The sequence below is a fragment of the Cucurbita moschata genome, unplaced genomic scaffold (assembly GCF_002738365.1).
Source record: "Cucurbita moschata cultivar Rifu unplaced genomic scaffold, Cmos_1.0 Cmo_Scf00050, whole genome shotgun sequence".
In the NCBI taxonomy this organism is placed as follows: domain Eukaryota; kingdom Viridiplantae; phylum Streptophyta; class Magnoliopsida; order Cucurbitales; family Cucurbitaceae; genus Cucurbita; species Cucurbita moschata.
In genome coordinates, this window is record NW_019268566.1 from 1,586,526 (window position 1) to 1,604,213 (window position 17,688).

A 17,688-nucleotide genomic window follows, 5' to 3' on the forward strand; every position below is an offset into this window, starting at 1 on the left:
CCACAGCCTCAAACATAAATGGCAATATTTAATACTATAATTTCAACAAAAAAAAAAATAATAAAAAATAAAAAATACGAGGTTTAATATGTCGACAGTTATTATGCCAACCGATAAATATTTAATAATAATTCAGTAATTAATTATTATTAATATAGAAATAATTATTAGGAAAAAAAATTCATGAATAACTGTCAGTTTACTATTTTACATATATTTCTAATTAATACTCATTTAATTTTTTTTTAATGTATTTTAAAAATACAATTTTCATTTTCTAAATTAGTCCGTGTTATATATATATTTAAGAGTGTCCTATATATATTTAAGAGTGTCCTATGTATGCCATGCTAATATGCCTTGAATGATCCACATTGGTTACCAATAATCTTTAGGAAATGAGTTTTGCTATAAAGAACTACATTTTCTTGTGTCGGGTCGCATGTCGATATGATTTATCATATATTGTTTGATCAAGAGATGGATTATACAGCCGCTAAACGATGATCGGTGACGTTTTCGGAGCGTTCTGTGCAAAATAATGATTCATAGTCGAAATACTGTTCGATTCGAGATTGAATATTAGTCACTGTACTGGTTTAAGAACAAACTTTTTACGTACAAAGATGGCTGGCTGCATATATTACACAGCGATGGCAGCAGCACTGAATGGTAGAGATTTCTACTTCCAAAGGGTATCACTTACATGGCCACAAGAGGACTATGGTTTGTTTTGATGTTTAAGTAGTCTGTCGAGCACAACCGCTGTCCCGCTAACCTTTAGATCGATTTGTGGCAGCTTTTCGTCTAGCACAGCATCCGACTAAGTAGATAATCAGCTGGCAATGGAAGTAAGAGTTGAGAAATTGTGAGATCTCACGTCGGTTGGAGAGAAGAACGAAACATTCTTTATAAGAGTGAGAAACCTCTCCACAGTCGACGTGTTTTAAAAACCGAGGGAAAACCCAAAAAGGACAATATCTGCTTGTGGTTGACTTGGACCGTTACAAATGGTACCAGAGCCAGATACTAAGCGATGTGTTAGCGAGGAAGCTGAGCCTTGAAGGGGGTGGACACGAGGCAATGTACCAGCAAGGACGTTGGGCTCCAAAGGAAGTAGATTGAGGGTCTCACGTCGATTAGAGAAGGAAACGAGTGCCAGCGAGAACGCTAGGCTCCGAAAGGGTTGAATTGTGAGATCCCACATCGACTAGGGAGGAGAACGAAGCATTCTTTATAAGGGTGTGAAAAACTCTCATTCACAGACGCGTTTTAAAAACCTTGAGGAGAAGCCTGAAACAACCTAAAAAGGACAATATCTGCTAGCGGTGTGCTTTGATGTTACAGAAATAAAGGGAAGAAATTGAAAAGACCCGACAGTGTTAGCAGGCTTTTAAAGAGTTGGAAGAGTCTTACCAAGACAACAAATAGAACGACGTTGAAGATCGCAACCAATCGCCATTCGGTTTTCATGTACTGTGCAACTCCGGCCCTGAATGATCAGATTAAACAATCAAATAATGATGAAATTTTCCACATAAATGGCGGCGGGGCGGGGCGGGGCGAACAGAACAATAAGGTTACGAGATATTTACTTGCACGAGTCGCAATCGTAACACTTGACTGCCTTCGAATTCTTGTACAGTTTGCAGTCATGGTTTGAATCAACAGGATGAAAGCTCAAATCATAGTATGATGCATTTACAGCAGGATAACCACATCTACAATATCATGACAGCAAAAAGATAGCATCAGTGACAATATCGTCGAAACATCGACAATAGATTTAGTTTCTTTTTGTAACCACCCAAGCCCACCGCTAGCAGAAACTGTGCTTTTTGGACTTTCCCTTTCAGGCTTTTCCTCAAGGTTTTTAAAACACGTCTCCTAGGGAGAGGTTTCCACACCCTTATAAAAAATGCACTCGTTCCTCTCTCCAATCGATGTGGGATCTCACAATCCACTCTCTTCGGGACCAGCGTCCTCGCTGACCAGACAGTGGATCTTATCGATTGGAGAGAGGAACGAGTGCATTCTTTATAAGGGTGTGGAAACCTCTCTCTAGTAGACATGTTCTAAAAACCTTGAGAGAGAAGCCCAAAGAAAATAATATCGGCTAACAATGAGCTTGGGCTGTTGTGACAACCAAGAACTTGAAGGTTACACCTACTCCGATGGGGGTCTACAACAACCCGCTTCGATTGGCGTAAGCTTTGCTAACTTGTACTGCTTGAGAGTCTGAAATTATCAAACAAAACGACTATCGTGAGGAAGAGACGATAGAAAAATCACTCTTTTACTCAAATCGACCGAGCTTGAAACAAGAACCTTGTATCGTTTCGAAAGATTGTTGCAGTCCTCGGATTTAACGAGACAGCTTCTCAAATGCATCCAGTTATCAGTATTATTAAGCTGTAACAGGTGAGCTAAGATTAAGATAAATAATGATGTCTTTCTGTCTCTCTATGCAAAATGAACTCACCTGTTTTAGAAACCATGTACTATAGTCTTGTAGTTGATACTCCTTGTACCTCATAAAGGGGAAGAGAAGGGGGGAAAACATCAGTCCATAGAACGGTAGCTTATCGACTCAACGAGTACCGAACTTCGAGAATCATGAGAGTCATGGCCATTCCCATTTCCATTCTTTCGATCTCGGTATCCTCGAGACAAAAGGACTTAAAATGAACCTTTTTTTTAATGAGTTGAGTATATCCTCACCTCAAGCCAGCAACGGAATGTCCCGATCCGTTATTTGTAACGATGAACCTAAAAGAAAGTCGAGTCATTATATACCGACAACAAAGCTTGATATGTGTTACTAACTACAAGATGACAACAACTATGGATGTCCACTTTGATATTTTGTTTTATATCTCGAAGGGGCTCATGCGAAGATAACAAAGAAAGTTAAGTACTTCTGGTGAGATCCCACGTCGGTTGGAGAGAAGAATTAAACATTCCTTATAAGGGTGTGGAAAGCTCTCCATAACAGACGCGTTTTAAAACCGTGAGGCTGACGGCGATACGTAACGGGCCAAAGCGGACGATATCTGTTAGCAGTAGACTTGGGCTGTTACAAATGGTATCAGAGCCGACACCGAGCAGTGTGCCAGTGAGAACGCTGGCCCCCAAGGAGAGTGAATTGTGAGATCCCACATTGGTTGGAGAGGAAAACGAAACATTTCTTATAAGGGTCTGGAAAACTCTCCCTAATAGACTCGTTTTTAAACTGTCAGACTGATGGCAATACATAACAGGTCAAAGCGGACAATATCTGATAGCAGTGGACTTGAACTGTTACAGATGGTATCAAATCAAGTACCGAGCGGTGTGCCAGCAAGGACGTTAGCCCCAAGGGGGTGAATTGTGAGATCTCACAATGGTTGGAGAGGAGAAAGAAACATTCCTTATAAGGGTGTGGAAAACTCTCCTTAACAGACGCGTTTTAAAACTGTGAGACTGATGGCGATACGTAACAGGTCAAGGCGGACAATATTTGCTAGCGGTGGGCTTGAGTTGTTACACTTCTCATATCATGACCTTTGATATTAATTAGAGGGTTTGATTGTTAGAGCCTTTGCCCACATGACTTGAAATCCAAGACGTGTTCATGTGAGCTACAAATCGACCACATAACGTACGAAAGTTACTTTCGAGGGCTTGTTAGAAAAGTACTTGCTGAATCTTCTAATTTGCCAATAAACTCAAAAACCGACACAGACAGAGTAAATATTTAAGGATTGACTGACCCTCTCGTAGCACCGTATAACCAATAACGATGCATAAGCACATCGAAAAGCCTCGGGAAGTGCTTTGAAGATCTCGTTTGGCAAGACCGTGAGACAAGAACACTAAAGAACAAGTACTAAATTCTACCTTGAGGCACACATCTAAGTAGGAGATGTGAGGAAGCAACATAGTTTCAAGACAATAAATTTTAGGAACATGTGACAAAAGAACATTAGAAAAATATACTTACGCCAGCACGGTAAACACGAGAATCGCCACCAACGTAATGCACAACATGATCAAATACTATTAGCAGAAGGTCAAGGTCGAGCGAAATTCAAGAAAACTAACATCAACTGTTCATATAAACGTTCGTTAAAAGGATACGATCCACAGCAATATCGAATTGTTCTTAAGAGCACCCAAGAAACCAACTATGGACCTGAATCAAAAGTATTGATAACAACAAGATTGGATGATGGAATCAGATTAAACTCCTTAAAGATATAGAACTTACACCACGAAGATGAATCCACCGAGTCCCATAACAGGAAGCGTTAGAGATTTTCGACAACCGTCGTGGTTGGTGCCCATCCATATCCCAAATATTATGACAAGAACAGCCAGAAGCTGTAAAATGTACACACACAGTGATTCAATAGCCATCAATCTTGCCATCATCAAGTATAACAGTCAAAGCCCACCGCTAACAGATATCGTCTCTTTCGACTTTCCCTCCCGGGCTTCCCTTAAAGGTTAACGCGTCTTTCAGAGCTACGCAACCTAGACGCGTTTAAAAATCTTAAGAGAAAGCTCAAAGAGGACAATATTCGCTAGCGGTGGGATTGAGCCGTGTGTGATAGTTGTTCTTGATGGAGTATGGCTTATATCTGTGTTTTCTGTAAATTAAAAAACATCATTATAATATCTTTGATCCATGATCTTGGGAAGATGTCTTGTCTTCTTTTCTCTTCAATCTTGGTGTTTATAAGCTTAGTTTTCAAAAATCAAGAGCAAAAAACCAAATGGACATCAAACCAAACATAAACAACCATTCAAAGCAATGTCAAAGACAACCCAACAAGAACCTTAAAAAAAATGAAAAACTAAACGATGAAACTCATCGAACATATACAAGAAACCCCAACAAACACACTGGAAACAACATAAACAGAACCCATTACACGACATTCAAACTAAATCCAAAGACATGGGAGCTAAAAAAAACAGAACAAAAGCCCACAAAACAATGGAACATAAAACATCATCTTAGAAAGAAACCAAAAAAAAGGGTAAAATCAAGAGAAATCAAGCATACCATGGTGAGAAAATTGATCCATCTGATGATAAAGATGCTAGTTCCCATTCCCATTTTGCCCCTCTTCCCTTGAACCTCCTTATCCCCAACGCCACACCCAGAAAAAGAGATAAACAGGGCCAAAAAGGGCAAAATATAAAAAAGAGAAAGAATGGAGTTTCTTCGGAGCTTAGCTGAGGAAGTGGCACTTGCACTGCAAGCAAAGAGAAGCGGCTAGAGTGAGGTGGTGGGGTGGAGTAGGGATAATGAAATAAGGGCAAGGGCATTTTCGTCAAAGGAAAAAAAAAAAAAAGTGTCACATGGCTCCATGAATGACCCCCTGGTGGTGTTTTACAGACAGACAGACAGAACACAATCCGACAAGACACTCATAAACCTGAACGCCGTGATTAAGGATTTAAATTTGAGCTAAATCAAATTATGAAGCTAACTAATCTTAATCTCTTTATTTCCCATCTGGGTTCGATCTTTTCTTTCCCAAAATTTGCTTTTTTTTTTCTTGTCCCTTTCGTTCGTGTTGTTCTTCGTTTTTCTTGGTCAGCACTTTGCCATAAAAAGTTGGAATCTTTACAGTTGTCTGCTTAAAAATGTTCCCTTTGGTTCTTGATCGATCCTTTGTGTTCATAAAGAGTTGAACCATAAAATTACTTTGAATTGGATTTTAAGATTAAATGAAAAAATGTATAATATTTTCTTAAATAATTTCAAACGAAATTTTGTTTATCAAAATTTTAAATCCAGGAAGAACAATGATGTGACGTCACATCACACCTTTCATTTCAAAATTTGATTGTATTTCTAATATTTAAAATTAAACATTTAATTATTTACATCGTAAAAATTGAGTTGAATTTAATTTTTTTCGAAATTTTGAGAGAATTTTTTTCTGATATGGTGACCAAGTAAAAATGGAGTTTCATTTAACCCAATCTAAGGAAAGATTAATAATATACATATAAATAATTTTAAAACATATTCTAAATTATAATATATTTATTATTTATTTGTTGCAGTATTATTACATCATAATTTATATATATGTATTTTTTTTAATAGTTTGACTCTCTAATGTCGGGCATAAATAACATGTTTTAATTAAAATGTATTTATATATATATATATATATTTTTGAAATATATCTTTAAACTAATCATTTTTATTGTTTATTTAATTGTATGATCTATTCTGGTATCTTTATTACTCTATCCAATTCTTAAGAAATGTCGGTATTTAGTTGTCTTAATTTTATGACAATGTTGAACTATGTTAATATGTTACAATTTTCGCTTGTTGTTTATTTTTATTTTTGAATAATTATAAATTGATTTGTGTTTGTTTGTGAACTTTTAATATATTTTATCCAAGATTGTATATGAATAATTATAAATTGTAGATAAATAAAACTTAAAAAAGATTGACAACTCAACCCAAACCCAACCCGAAAATGGAGGGTTGGGTAAAAAAAATCTGTCAACCCAACCCGAACCATATACACTCCTATATTTCAAATAACATTCCAACAATAAAAACACAAGATTATACAAGTTCAAACAATCGAGGTGCTTAGATTATCATATGGACCATAAAAATGCATAATTATATACTTCTTTTCGACTTAAAATAGAGCTACTGAAATGGAAGTGTCGATTTATTTTTCATTGAAAGATTAAAGAAAAATGTTCTCAACTATCACGATCAGGAGTGCAATAAGGGCCCACGTCCGTTACTGCAAAGACACGAACGTTTATGTTAAACAATATTATACTCATAGTTGGGAATTTTTGAAATAATTTAAAATTAATATATAAATTTTAATATATTTTTTAAATTTTAATTAAAGCATATTAGAGCGACCAATTATTTCACATTTTTTAAAACTTTCTCTCGTAATAAAATAAAATAATATTCCCTTTTTAACTTTCTCTTCTCTGACAATGGGCTTATAAATGGGCCTGGGCTTGAATTGATTTGGCCCAAAACACATTACAGCCCAAAATGCTTCTGAGCTAAAACTTCTTCGCCCGTCTTCTTCCTCTGGTCTCATTCTTGTTAAACCCTAAACCCCTCAGCTACTTTCCTCTAAAAATTGTTTCTCGCCGGAACCATGACCTCGTCGGTTCTTCTAGAGCGTCATCGGGCCTTTTCGAGTCTTCTATGTAAGTTCATATTCTCGCGTTCTATGGGCGGTGGTCCTCGGACCTTCCCCGGAGGCATTAACAAGTGGCAATGGAAGCGAATGCATGAGAAACGGGCTAAAGAGAAGGAGAAAAGGCTTCTCGAACAGGAGAAGCAGCTCTACCAGGCTCGAGTTCGTTCTGAAATACGCTCCAAGCTTGCTGGTGATTACGAAATTTCGAAGAATTCTGACCCTTCTACCAGTTACTCCCCAATGAGCCCTAGTGAGCATATTCATGCCCTAGCTAATAGGTTCATGAAAGAAGGAGCGATTGATTTGTGGAATGAAGATGATGGTCCATTGAAGACTCCGATACCGAGGCCGCAATTGCACGGAGGATTACGACGGATTGCATCAAATGATCGGAGTGGATTTATTAGATCGCCTATTGATGTCAAGAAGTTGTTAACGGAGAAACATGATGGATTAGAAGGGCCTCAGAATATGGGATTGGGAAACTTGAACGGCGATAATTTGAAGGGTAGGAGCTATTCAGTGCAAACTCGAAGGAGCTTCCGCAGAAATGAGAGCTCATCGAGTGACGATGACACGGGGTTTAACTCAGGTGTCGATTCAGTAAAACCTTTTGTGCATAAGTTAGCACGTAGCTCTGATAAAAATGTGAAATCAAGAAATCTTAACAGTGTTAGCAATGACAGGAAGGCTGTAGCTCAGGGGAAGATGAAATTTTGGAGAAAAGGGAGTTCGTCAAGCGATGATGATTCAGAAGACGAAATGGATAATGTGGATAAGGATTTGAGAAGTTGGAAGGATTTGAGAACTGGGAGTAGTGCTTCCTTGGGGAAGTTTGATCTGAAAAAGAGGAGGGTACCTCTAAAACCATATGGTGAAGAAAGTGATTTTGCTGAGCAAGTTCAGCTGCTTAGACATGAACTCAGCAAGAAGAATGCAGCTGAAGACGAAGGTGATAAGAACAAGGAGACAATTTTCACTCAGAAAAGGTACTCATAGCGGCTTCCCACACTATTGGGAATCAATTTTTTTTGTGAATCTATACACGCATTGATTCTTTATCTTGTTTTCATCAGATTTGACGAGTGTGGCATATCTCCGCTGACAGTCAAAGCACTTTCTTCCGCTGGATATGTCCGAATGACTCGTGTACAAGAGGCTACTCTATCTCTTTGCCTTGAGGGTATGGAATCCATCTAAGGTTTATCTTTTTATTACTAATTTTATTGGAACTGGAAGCTTGGAACTCGTTTTTCTGCTTGCTTTGAACCCATTTCTTCTAAATTTCATGATTGTTCACCTCCAATGACTATTGGTTAACCCGGGGTGGATCTAAAGCATCCTAATCGTTGTTTAAACTAGTTGTGCTTTTGATTATTGCAGGGAAGGACACCTTGGTTAAGTCAAAAACTGGCAGTGGAAAGAGCGTTGCTTTTCTGGTACATTTCTATTTCTTCTTAAAACTTAATGTTTAGTGTATTAGGATGTGTGTTTCAACTTTGTTACTGAACATAAACAGCTTCCTGCCATTGAAGCAGTTTTGAAGGCTGCATGTAGCAGCAGTAATCAAAGGGTGCCTCCAATTTCTGTTCTGATTCTCTGCCCCACCAGGGAACTTGCTAGTCAAATTGCTGCAGAAGCAATTGCTCTGCTAAAGTACCATGATGGTATTGGAGTGCAAACGTTAGTTGGAGGCACTCGATTCAAAGATGATCAGAAACGACTAGAATCAGTTCCCAGCCAGGTTCTACTCCTCTGCTATGCCTGTTTAATGATGTTTATTTTTGTAGTTTTTCTTTTTCTTGGATAATGTATATTAGGAAAAAAGAAAAAGAAAAAAATAAGACCTTTTTTTCGTGAGATCCCACATCGGTGGGAGAGTAGAACGAAACATTCTTTATAAGGGTGTGAAAACCTCTCCTTAGCAAACTCTTTTTAAAACCTCGAGTGAAAGCTCGGAAGGGAAAGCCCAAAGAGGACAATATTTGCTAGCAGTGGGCTTGAGCTTGGGCTGTTACAAATGGTATCAGAGCAAGACAAGGGGCGATGTACTAGCGAGGAGGCTGAACCCCGAAGGGGGGAGGACACCAGACGGTGTTAGCGAGGATGTTGGGTTCCGAAGGGGGTGGATTGTGAGATCTCACATTGGTTAGAGAGGAGAACGAAGTATTCTTTATAAGAGTGGCAACCTTTCCCTAGTAGACGTGTTTTAAAACCTTGAGGGGAAGCCCAGAAGGTAAAACCCAAGGAGGACGCCTAAAGAGAACAATATCTGCTAGCGGTGTGCTTGGCCATTACATTTTTTCTTTCCTGTCTTTGATGAACAGTTTTTTAATTGTAATCAATTGTTTGGTCTCCTCATTTCACGCTCGTTTACAGATTATAGTTGCTACTCCTGGTAGATTGCTGGACCATGTTGAGAATAGGTCTGGCTTGTCTGTGCGACTGATGGGATTGACAATGCTTATTCTTGATGAAGCTGACCTGTTATTGGACTTGGGATTTCGGAAGGACATTGAGAAAATTGTTGACTGCTTGCCCCGCCGAAGGCAGTCCCTGATGTTCTCTGCAACTATTCCAAGGGAGGTGAGGTCATTTTCTCTTCTTTATACAAATTCGGGAAGCAGTCATCTTTATTTTAAATCTCTTCATGAATCTTGGTTATGATTATGGACTTGCAGGTCCGGCGGATATCTCAGCTAGTTTTGAAAAGGGAACATGTCTTTGTTGATACTGTGGGCCTTGGTTGTGTGGAAACTCCTACTCAGGTAAACAAGATCAAACGTTTTTTTTTAAGAAACTAAAAAACATCAATCGTTTTCTTCTGCAATAAGAACGGTAGAAAAAAGCTTAATTTTCCCGAATGCAGGTCAGGCAGTCGTGTCTTATAGCACCACATGAATCGCATTTTCAAATTGTATGCCATCTTTTGAAGGAACATATCTCGTGCACTCCCGAATACAAGGTCGATCGAATAGTTTATATTTGCCTCCTTCTCTCTTTCTATTTCTATGACATGCTTGTATTCATCTACTTATAGAGGTTAGACTGACCTCTTACTTTCACTCAGGTTATAGTTTTCTGTACAACAGGGATGGTAACATCACTCTTCTACGTGCTTTTCCGGGAAATGAAAATGAACGTCAGAGAGATGCACGCCAGGAAGCCTCAACTTTATCGAACACGTATCTCCGATGAATTCAAACTGTCAAAACGGCTCATTCTTGTTACATCTGATGTTTCATCTCGTGGTATGAATTACCCTGACGTTACCTTGGTCATACAGGTACAATGAAGAACTGATGATAAATTATTTTGGTTTTCTTGCTTGAATGAACGGCTTTTCCATAACTTTTGGATTAGTTGTACATTACTAAATGTCGCTTTTACTTCGAAATTCCTGAAAACCTTATGCCATATGAACGACTTTTCCCTGTAGTAATCGTTTACTTAGTAGGGTCTATTCCATCATTACTGCAGAAAAGATCTATTATATACCTTATTGAAGCTTATTTTCTTAATTATTTCCAGCAAAAGCTCATAATTATGGGAACATGCAGGTGGGCATACCATTTGACAGGGAGCAATATATACATCGTCTTGGACGAACAGGACGTGAAGGCAAAGAAGGTCAAGGTATCTTGTTGATTGCACCATGGGAGGAATATTTCCTGGATGCGTTAAAAGATCTGCCTCTTGAAAGATGCCCTCTGCCCCAGTTGGATTCAGGCTTAAAGCTAAAGGTTTTTGTTTAAAGCAATCAATATCTTTTTTCATCTTAGCTTTGGTAGATTACATCAGTTAGTAAAAATTCATCAAGTCTTTAAAATAGAAGATGATGACATTCAAGTTTTGGAGTCTCATAAGGAAATATAAACATGAACCATGAACAAAAACTCGTGCACGTTCATGTCGGATATATGATATGAATGGTTGTTCTTGCAGGTAGAGGAATCAATGGCAAAGGTTGATACCTCCATCAAAGAAGGTGCATATCATGCATGGCTAGGTTATTACAACTCAATCAGAGAAATTGGCAGGGATAAAACCACTCTGGTTCAGCTTGGCAAACAATTCTCCGAGTCAATTGGTCTTCAAAAGCCACCTGCTCTTTTCAGGAAGACAGCCCTAAAGATGGGTTTGAAAGATATACCCGGCATAAAAATTCGGAAGTAGTTTTTGCACGGTACGAACATCAATTTCGTGTTCGTTTATCACACATAATCAGGAAAGGAATGAGAATATTTCTTGACACCCAAGGTACACATTCAAACAGAAGTGCAAGATCTAAGTCATTTTGCCCATATGCGTGCAGGTTCGTTTATCTTAATCATCGACGTGCTTCAATCATTTTTTTTTACCTTGCCTTTATACTTCATAAGCATTTTTGCCATTTAATTTAGACAAGTAGCTGAAAACTGATGAGTAGTTGTTCCTTACTAAAATTGAAGTTGAAGCTCTAATGTAAATCAATATAATTGAATCCCATAGCTACTTTATGTATATTGTTCTTCTTTTGTACTCCAAACCTTTCTGTATTACTTAATGAAAAGTGCAAGAAATGGACTGCTTTAAACAAGCTGGAGATTCAAGAACTTTTTAGTACATCATATACGCGTAGTATGAGCTTTGAACATTTGTCTTCTTCGTAGGAATGTATATCAAGCTGAGTTGTCGTGCCACGTGACAGTTAACTATCTCAATGTGATTGATCTCGATGTGTGAATGGATTGTTCGATTGATCTCGACGTGTGAATGGATTGTGTATGAACTCTTTAGATTTCCCATTGAATCCACTCCTTTTGCCTTCATTTTCAATTCAAATATCAATATGTTTCGTTGTAATTTCTTGGTGAAGACCACCACATTTGGATTTTTATGGGCCTCAATTATTGGAACATATATAGTATTATATGATTGTGACAAAAGGGTAAATACGACATTTCCAACTTCCATATATTTTAACTTATCCTATATGCTATTGTATTTAATCAATTATCATTTTGCTAATACCCTCAAATAGGTTTTTTACAGAAAAGGGTAAAATTACTAAAGTACCCCTGTATGGTATGATCTTTTCAAGTTACTTACGAAAGATGTTGCGTGTGGGGTTTGGTAGGAAGGATTCTTGTTGTAATTTTGTATTTATTTTATATTATATTGTGTTTAATTCCAAAAATAAAAAAAGATAATTTATTAAATGTTTGAATAAAAATGAAAAGTATATAATGGATTTTATTTAAATTTACAAGAAAGCCATGAGAATAAAATCCCATTGTTTATAATTAATAATAATAATAAAACAAAGACCCAATTTCAAACCCCAATAAGGACTGTTAACCTCCCTTGTTTGGTGATGGCTGTCATGAAATTATTAATCCTTTTTCTTTGCCTAAATTTCAAACAAATCTGCCCATTCTACATTAATCATTGTACTTAGACTTCCTAATTGTTATTTTAAAAACTATAGTATTATAAATTCAATGGAAAATACACCATTAGGTTGAAAGTCATACTGTTGTTATCGAAACTAGATATCTACGATAGGCCAAGTGTCACAATCGCACTCTTGCGGTAGCAAGACAACTATTGTACAACACTTGTCTCTATTTAGCAAACAAGTCAGCTGTGTGAAAATTAAAATTTGCGGGCAATTCAGACGTATGATAGAAAATGTTTTATAAAACATGAATAGGGAAATGTGTTGAAAACCATGTGAAAGAAGACAAACGAATGAACAACAACAATTTTGATAGCATATAACATCGTAGAAAGAATTGACAACTAGTTACATCCCCTTGTAATACATTTTAGGGCATTTTAACTCTGGTGGATGTAGACATGATTTTAGCATATTATGAACAGTAAAGACCTAACTACAAATGAAAGCAAGTAAAAGAGTTTGAAACAAACATACGACCATGACCAACATGTCATAGACAAGTATGATTGGAACGTTCGAAACATGTCCACAGAGAAAACGCCTTGAACCAGTATTAATTTGTTTAAATGAGGGGCTTAAAAGTAATTTTGAATAAAGATAAATATGAGTCACAATTAAATAAATTCAAAATCTCTACGTTGTAAAAGTCAAATTTGAAGCATAATTGAGATCAAAGGAAAATCTTTTAGTCAAAGGTTGGAAAACGACACAGTTTCAAATGGAACATTGAAAATTAAAAAAAAAAGTTGACTTGGAAATTATTAAAATATTACTGAAATATATTTTATGTTCATGTGGTAAGTAAAAGTTATATATAAAAAATTTACATCAATTTTTTAGGAAAAATAATTTCAAACTAATAATTCTCGTGTATTATTATTATTTGTATTTGAAAAATTATGTATTAATTATTTTAAAATAAAATTTTAATTGAGAGTTTAAATTAATTTATTCAAAAAAATTTAAAATTTAATATATTTTCCTTAAATATATATAATTTTTTATTAAAAAAATTAGAAGTAAATTATTATCAAATGGGGGCTTAATTTCAATTAGGCCAAATTATTTAACTTTTATTTTATTTTCCCAAAAAAAATAAAATTTTAATTTTGGTGTTTTGTGGAGGAGCACGTGGGACATGTGTGGCACTTTCCAAGTACCAAGCATCTAATTGGATGACACGTGTCAACCTTTTTTACCAACCAAACTTATATTAATTTTATTTAACTGAAAATATTTCAACCAAAAATGGGAAAATAAGACATCCAATTGAATTTGTCAACGCCCACCATATTTTCAGCAAGAATAAAAATAAAATGTGAATTTTACAAGTGGAATTTTTGAAATGACCAACTTACCCTCCACTTTTCCCGTTATATTATTTTCCATCCCGGGTTAATTTTAACTACTTAATATTAGTTTCAATTATACCTTTAAATTTAAAATTTAGGGTTCGGATAGACGACAATTGTCCTAGGAAAAAACTACAACATGTACGATTCATAAATACGCTACGGGTTTAGATTTGTCCTAGGAACAATCTTTTGACACAATCTATAGTGTTGTTTTAAAATAAGTTATATCCCAATACGGGTATTTGGTGTTCCATCTCGAGTTTAGTCTCAAAGGGGTCGGTCGGGTAATTTTTTTTTTTCCTTTTAGATTCATCGAGCTCAAATTAACGAGCATTAGTAATTCACTCTCACAACATTACAAAACATTCTTCAGATCGACTAAAACCAATATCAATATAAACGTAGTGTTTTGTATGTAAATGGTTAGAAACTCAAATCTCTATCGTGATAGATCGAGAAACGACACTAGGTCGAAGTAAATCCATGAAAATGAAAGGGCAATTTAGTCAAATTCCACGACACAAAACAATTAAGAAAGAGATTTTGGATCCACACTTCATCACAAGCTGTCGGCTTTCCTTAATAAATCTCTTGATTCCTTCACTTCTTCCTCAAAGGCCTCTCTCTCTCTCTCTCTCTCTCTCTCTCTCTCTCACAAATAATGGCTTCTCAAAACCCCATTACCTCTCTCTCTCTCTTCCTCTTCATAATTCTCCTCACCACCACCGCCCCTCTCTCCGCCGGCCGCCGCCTCTCCACCGCCGAACAACACCCGGAAAATGATTCTCTCCCTCCACCCACCACCTCATTCTCATTCATACAGCCGCCAACCACCGTGGAAAACCAAGCCGCTTCCCAAAACTACGCCGTGTCACACCGCAAAGTCCCCGCCGGTCCCAACCCACTTCATAACTAAACCGATCAGCGTCGGATCTCGAAAGGTTCAAACTTTTTGCAGTCTCTTATAGCTTTCTTTTTTATTTTATAAACATGTATGTGAATAGAGATAAAACGACAGCGTTTAATTGATTTTTGTGAAGAAATTTATAGAAAATAAGATCCAGAATTCCGGCATGGCTGTTGTGTGTGAACTGAATGTTCTCAAGGCATACAAGAGATGTCAAAATATTAATTATAATTAACGTTGAATAAAAAATTATTTTATTTTTTTAATTCTTCTTTATTATTTACAAATAAATATCATTTAATGCAATTGCCATTTTAGTCGTAATAAAACCACTAAATAAAGCTACGTACACTCATCTTCATATAAACCCATTATATCATTTTCCTTATGAATGGTATATATATAGACAACACCGAACTCAATTACTAGAGTTGCGCGCGATTCATTTTCTGGTCGAGCAGCCAGAAGACTTTTTGAAAATTGCCAATCGTTAGATTCTTGATCGGGAGGTCTTTCGTATCTTTCAAGATCCACCCAACTATGTCAAAAAGCCAAAATCAACGTCATATTTAAGGGGGTTGAGGGGTTTCGAGTGCCATTTTTTAAAAACTTAGATTTGAACGAATATATATAAATATATATGTTAAATTTTGACAATAAATTTTTATAATTTTAGTTTGGTGTCTAATAAATTCATTTTAAAATCGGGTTATTTTTAATGTGAACATAAAATAATTATGGATGAAAGAAGAGCAATGGAATTTAAGGCAACCACCGACCTGCCTTTATTTAATTATGGCAATGAAGAAAAGTTGTTAGTTATGTTCCCTTTGGGGATGGAAGGTCAAACCACACAACAATGCCAACCTTTTCTTCACCTTATTATAAATTTTATATTACCAACTACCCCTAACTTTCGATCATGTAATGTATGTCCAACATTCATTCGACATCTGATGATTCTGACATTCTTCTGCTACATGGTCATACTACATTCTTCGTTCCTAATACCCGAACTCACGAGGACGAACGATGATGGAGTGGTGGTGGGGCGGTTGTTGTTACATATATGAGGACTGCTTCCATCCACCATAGTCTTCTTCTTCCATTTGGTAATTTCTTGCACTTCTTTCCTGTGGAAGAGAATACCCTTTGTCTGTATAAGTGAAAAGCTCACTATTTTATGTGATGGTAGAAGAGACCCACCAACCTCAGGAGCAAAATTAAGGCCAACTTTGATCTCTCCGCAGTATTGTTCATCCTTCACCACGTTGTATACCGTTGCTGGCAAGCTTCGTTCATGGTAAACAGGATCCAAAGGAATTCTGCAAATAATATACCCTAAACGCCCTAAGTCACTGTTACCGGATATAGTCCTCTTCTGGCTTTGTCTTTCAAGTTTCTCTTCAATGTTTCGTTTCTCTCTCCAACTAAAATGGAATCTCACAATCCACCCCCTTGTTGGTCTAGTGTCTTCGGTGGCACACCGTCTGATGTATTGTTGCTTTCTTTTTTGGGCTTTAAAACGGTTTGTTAGGGGAGGTTTCCATGACCCTAATAGGAAATAATGTTTCGTTCCCGTCTCCAACCGACATGAGATCACACAATCTACCCCCTTCGAAGCCCGACGTCCTCGCACACCGCCTAATGTATGGATCTGATACCATTTGTAACAGCCCAAACCAAACACTATCAGATATTGTCCTCTTTAAGTTTGCTTTCTCTTTTGGGCTTCATTTCAAAATTTTAAAACACGTTTTGGAGAGGTTTTCACAAGCCTTATAAGGAATGTTTCGGTCCTCTCTTCAATTGAGGTGGGATCTCACAATCCACCCCCTTGGAGTTAGTGTCCTCGATGACCCACCGCCCGGTGTATGACTCTAATACCATTTGTAACAGTCCGAGTCTATTGCTAGCAAATATTGTCCTCTTTGGATTTTCTCTCTCAAGCTTCCCTCAAGGTTTTAAAACGCGTTTGTTCTCTCGGGCTTTTTCTTTCAAGTTTCCCCTAAAACACATTTTTTATGTTCTCTCGGGCTTTTTCTTTTGAGTTTCCCCTAAAACACATTTTTTAGGGGAGGTTTCCACAACCCTAATAATGAATGTTTCGCTCCTCTCTCCAAACGACATGAGATCTCACAATCCACCCCTTTAGGGCGTAACATCCTCGCTGGCACACCGTCCAGATCTGATACTATTTGTAACAACTGAAGCCCAATCCTAATAGATATTGTCCTCTAAACGAGTAGATACCATTCGTTTTCCTCTCTAACCGACCTGGGATCTCACATGTTTACGGAGACAAATTAAGAAGCATTTTACATACCTTACTCTACCAACTAAATCATCTTGCGTGCCAGTGTCGCTGTCCATTATCTTCAAATTGAGCTCTTTTGCACCTTCAGATATACTGAATATAAAAGTCTCGTTCCATTCAGGGTTCGATCCCTTTCCTGTACGCAATCAACAACGTTTAAACCACTTAAAAAAAAGTTACCAAAATTGTACAACATAAACCAACCTGAAGCAATGCTGCTTTTCTGCTCCTGTGAACGGCAAGTAAGAACAACGTAAGGATCCATGTTACCTGATCAAATCAAAATAACAATCATAATGATTAATAAACACCAAAATGGCTGAAAAATGGAACCGAAATTAAAAACGATCCCGAAAGGAAGCGGGAATTTACATAGATAATCCGTGTTTTCGAGTCCCTTGGCCGAAATAAGAAGAACTTCAAGAGTTCCAACTGGCATTTTTCAGGATGATGAAAAGAAGAGGTTT

At 37.0% G+C, this 17,688-nt stretch overlaps 3 protein-coding genes across 5 annotated transcripts; 1 reads left to right on the forward strand and 2 right to left on the reverse strand.

Annotated features, from left to right (window-relative positions):
- Positions 1-530: 530 nt before the first annotated feature.
- Positions 531-5,331, reverse strand: LOC111435620 (tetraspanin-10-like). 2 transcript variants are annotated; one of them, XM_023073054.1, is made up of 11 exons: positions 5,051-5,257; positions 4,250-4,362; positions 4,120-4,174; positions 3,983-4,038; positions 2,722-2,769; positions 2,483-2,531; positions 2,329-2,412; positions 2,171-2,238; positions 1,596-1,721; positions 1,417-1,492; positions 531-839 (listed from the first exon to the last, which is right to left on the reverse strand). In XM_023073054.1, the coding sequence occupies exons 1-11, from the start codon at positions 5,102-5,104 to the stop codon at positions 774-776; spliced, it is 795 nt and encodes a 264-aa protein (XP_022928822.1). In that variant the 5' UTR covers positions 5,105-5,257; the 3' UTR covers positions 531-773. The 2 variants fall into 2 exon arrangements, with proteins under 2 accessions (XP_022928822.1, XP_022928823.1); XM_023073055.1 differs by lacking the exons at positions 3,983-4,038; positions 4,120-4,174; positions 4,250-4,362 and having other exon boundaries at positions 5,051-5,331.
- Positions 5,332-7,117: 1,786 nt separating this feature from the next.
- On the forward strand, positions 7,118-12,010 carry LOC111435619 (probable DEAD-box ATP-dependent RNA helicase 48). 2 transcript variants are annotated; one of them, XR_002709100.1, is made up of 11 exons: positions 7,118-8,188; positions 8,276-8,382; positions 8,583-8,638; positions 8,719-8,943; positions 9,579-9,785; positions 9,881-9,967; positions 10,069-10,164; positions 10,270-10,485; positions 10,760-10,942; positions 11,145-11,514; positions 11,852-12,010. XR_002709100.1 is itself a non-coding variant. In XM_023073053.1 (10 exons), the coding sequence occupies exons 1-10, from the start codon at positions 7,155-7,157 to the stop codon at positions 11,373-11,375; spliced, it is 2,442 nt and encodes an 813-aa protein (XP_022928821.1). In that variant the 5' UTR covers positions 7,118-7,154; the 3' UTR covers positions 11,376-11,778. The 2 variants fall into 2 exon arrangements, 1 of the variants encoding a protein (XP_022928821.1); XM_023073053.1 differs by lacking the exon at positions 11,852-12,010 and having other exon boundaries at positions 11,145-11,778.
- Positions 12,011-15,656: 3,646 nt separating this feature from the next.
- On the reverse strand, positions 15,657-17,679 carry LOC111435622 (elicitor-responsive protein 3-like). The gene is made up of 5 exons (XM_023073058.1): positions 17,594-17,679; positions 17,426-17,491; positions 17,231-17,357; positions 16,115-16,229; positions 15,657-16,037 (listed from the first exon to the last, which is right to left on the reverse strand). The coding sequence occupies exons 1-5, from the start codon at positions 17,658-17,660 to the stop codon at positions 15,966-15,968; spliced, it is 447 nt and encodes a 148-aa protein (XP_022928826.1). The 5' UTR covers positions 17,661-17,679; the 3' UTR covers positions 15,657-15,965.
- Positions 17,680-17,688: the final 9 nt, after the last annotated feature.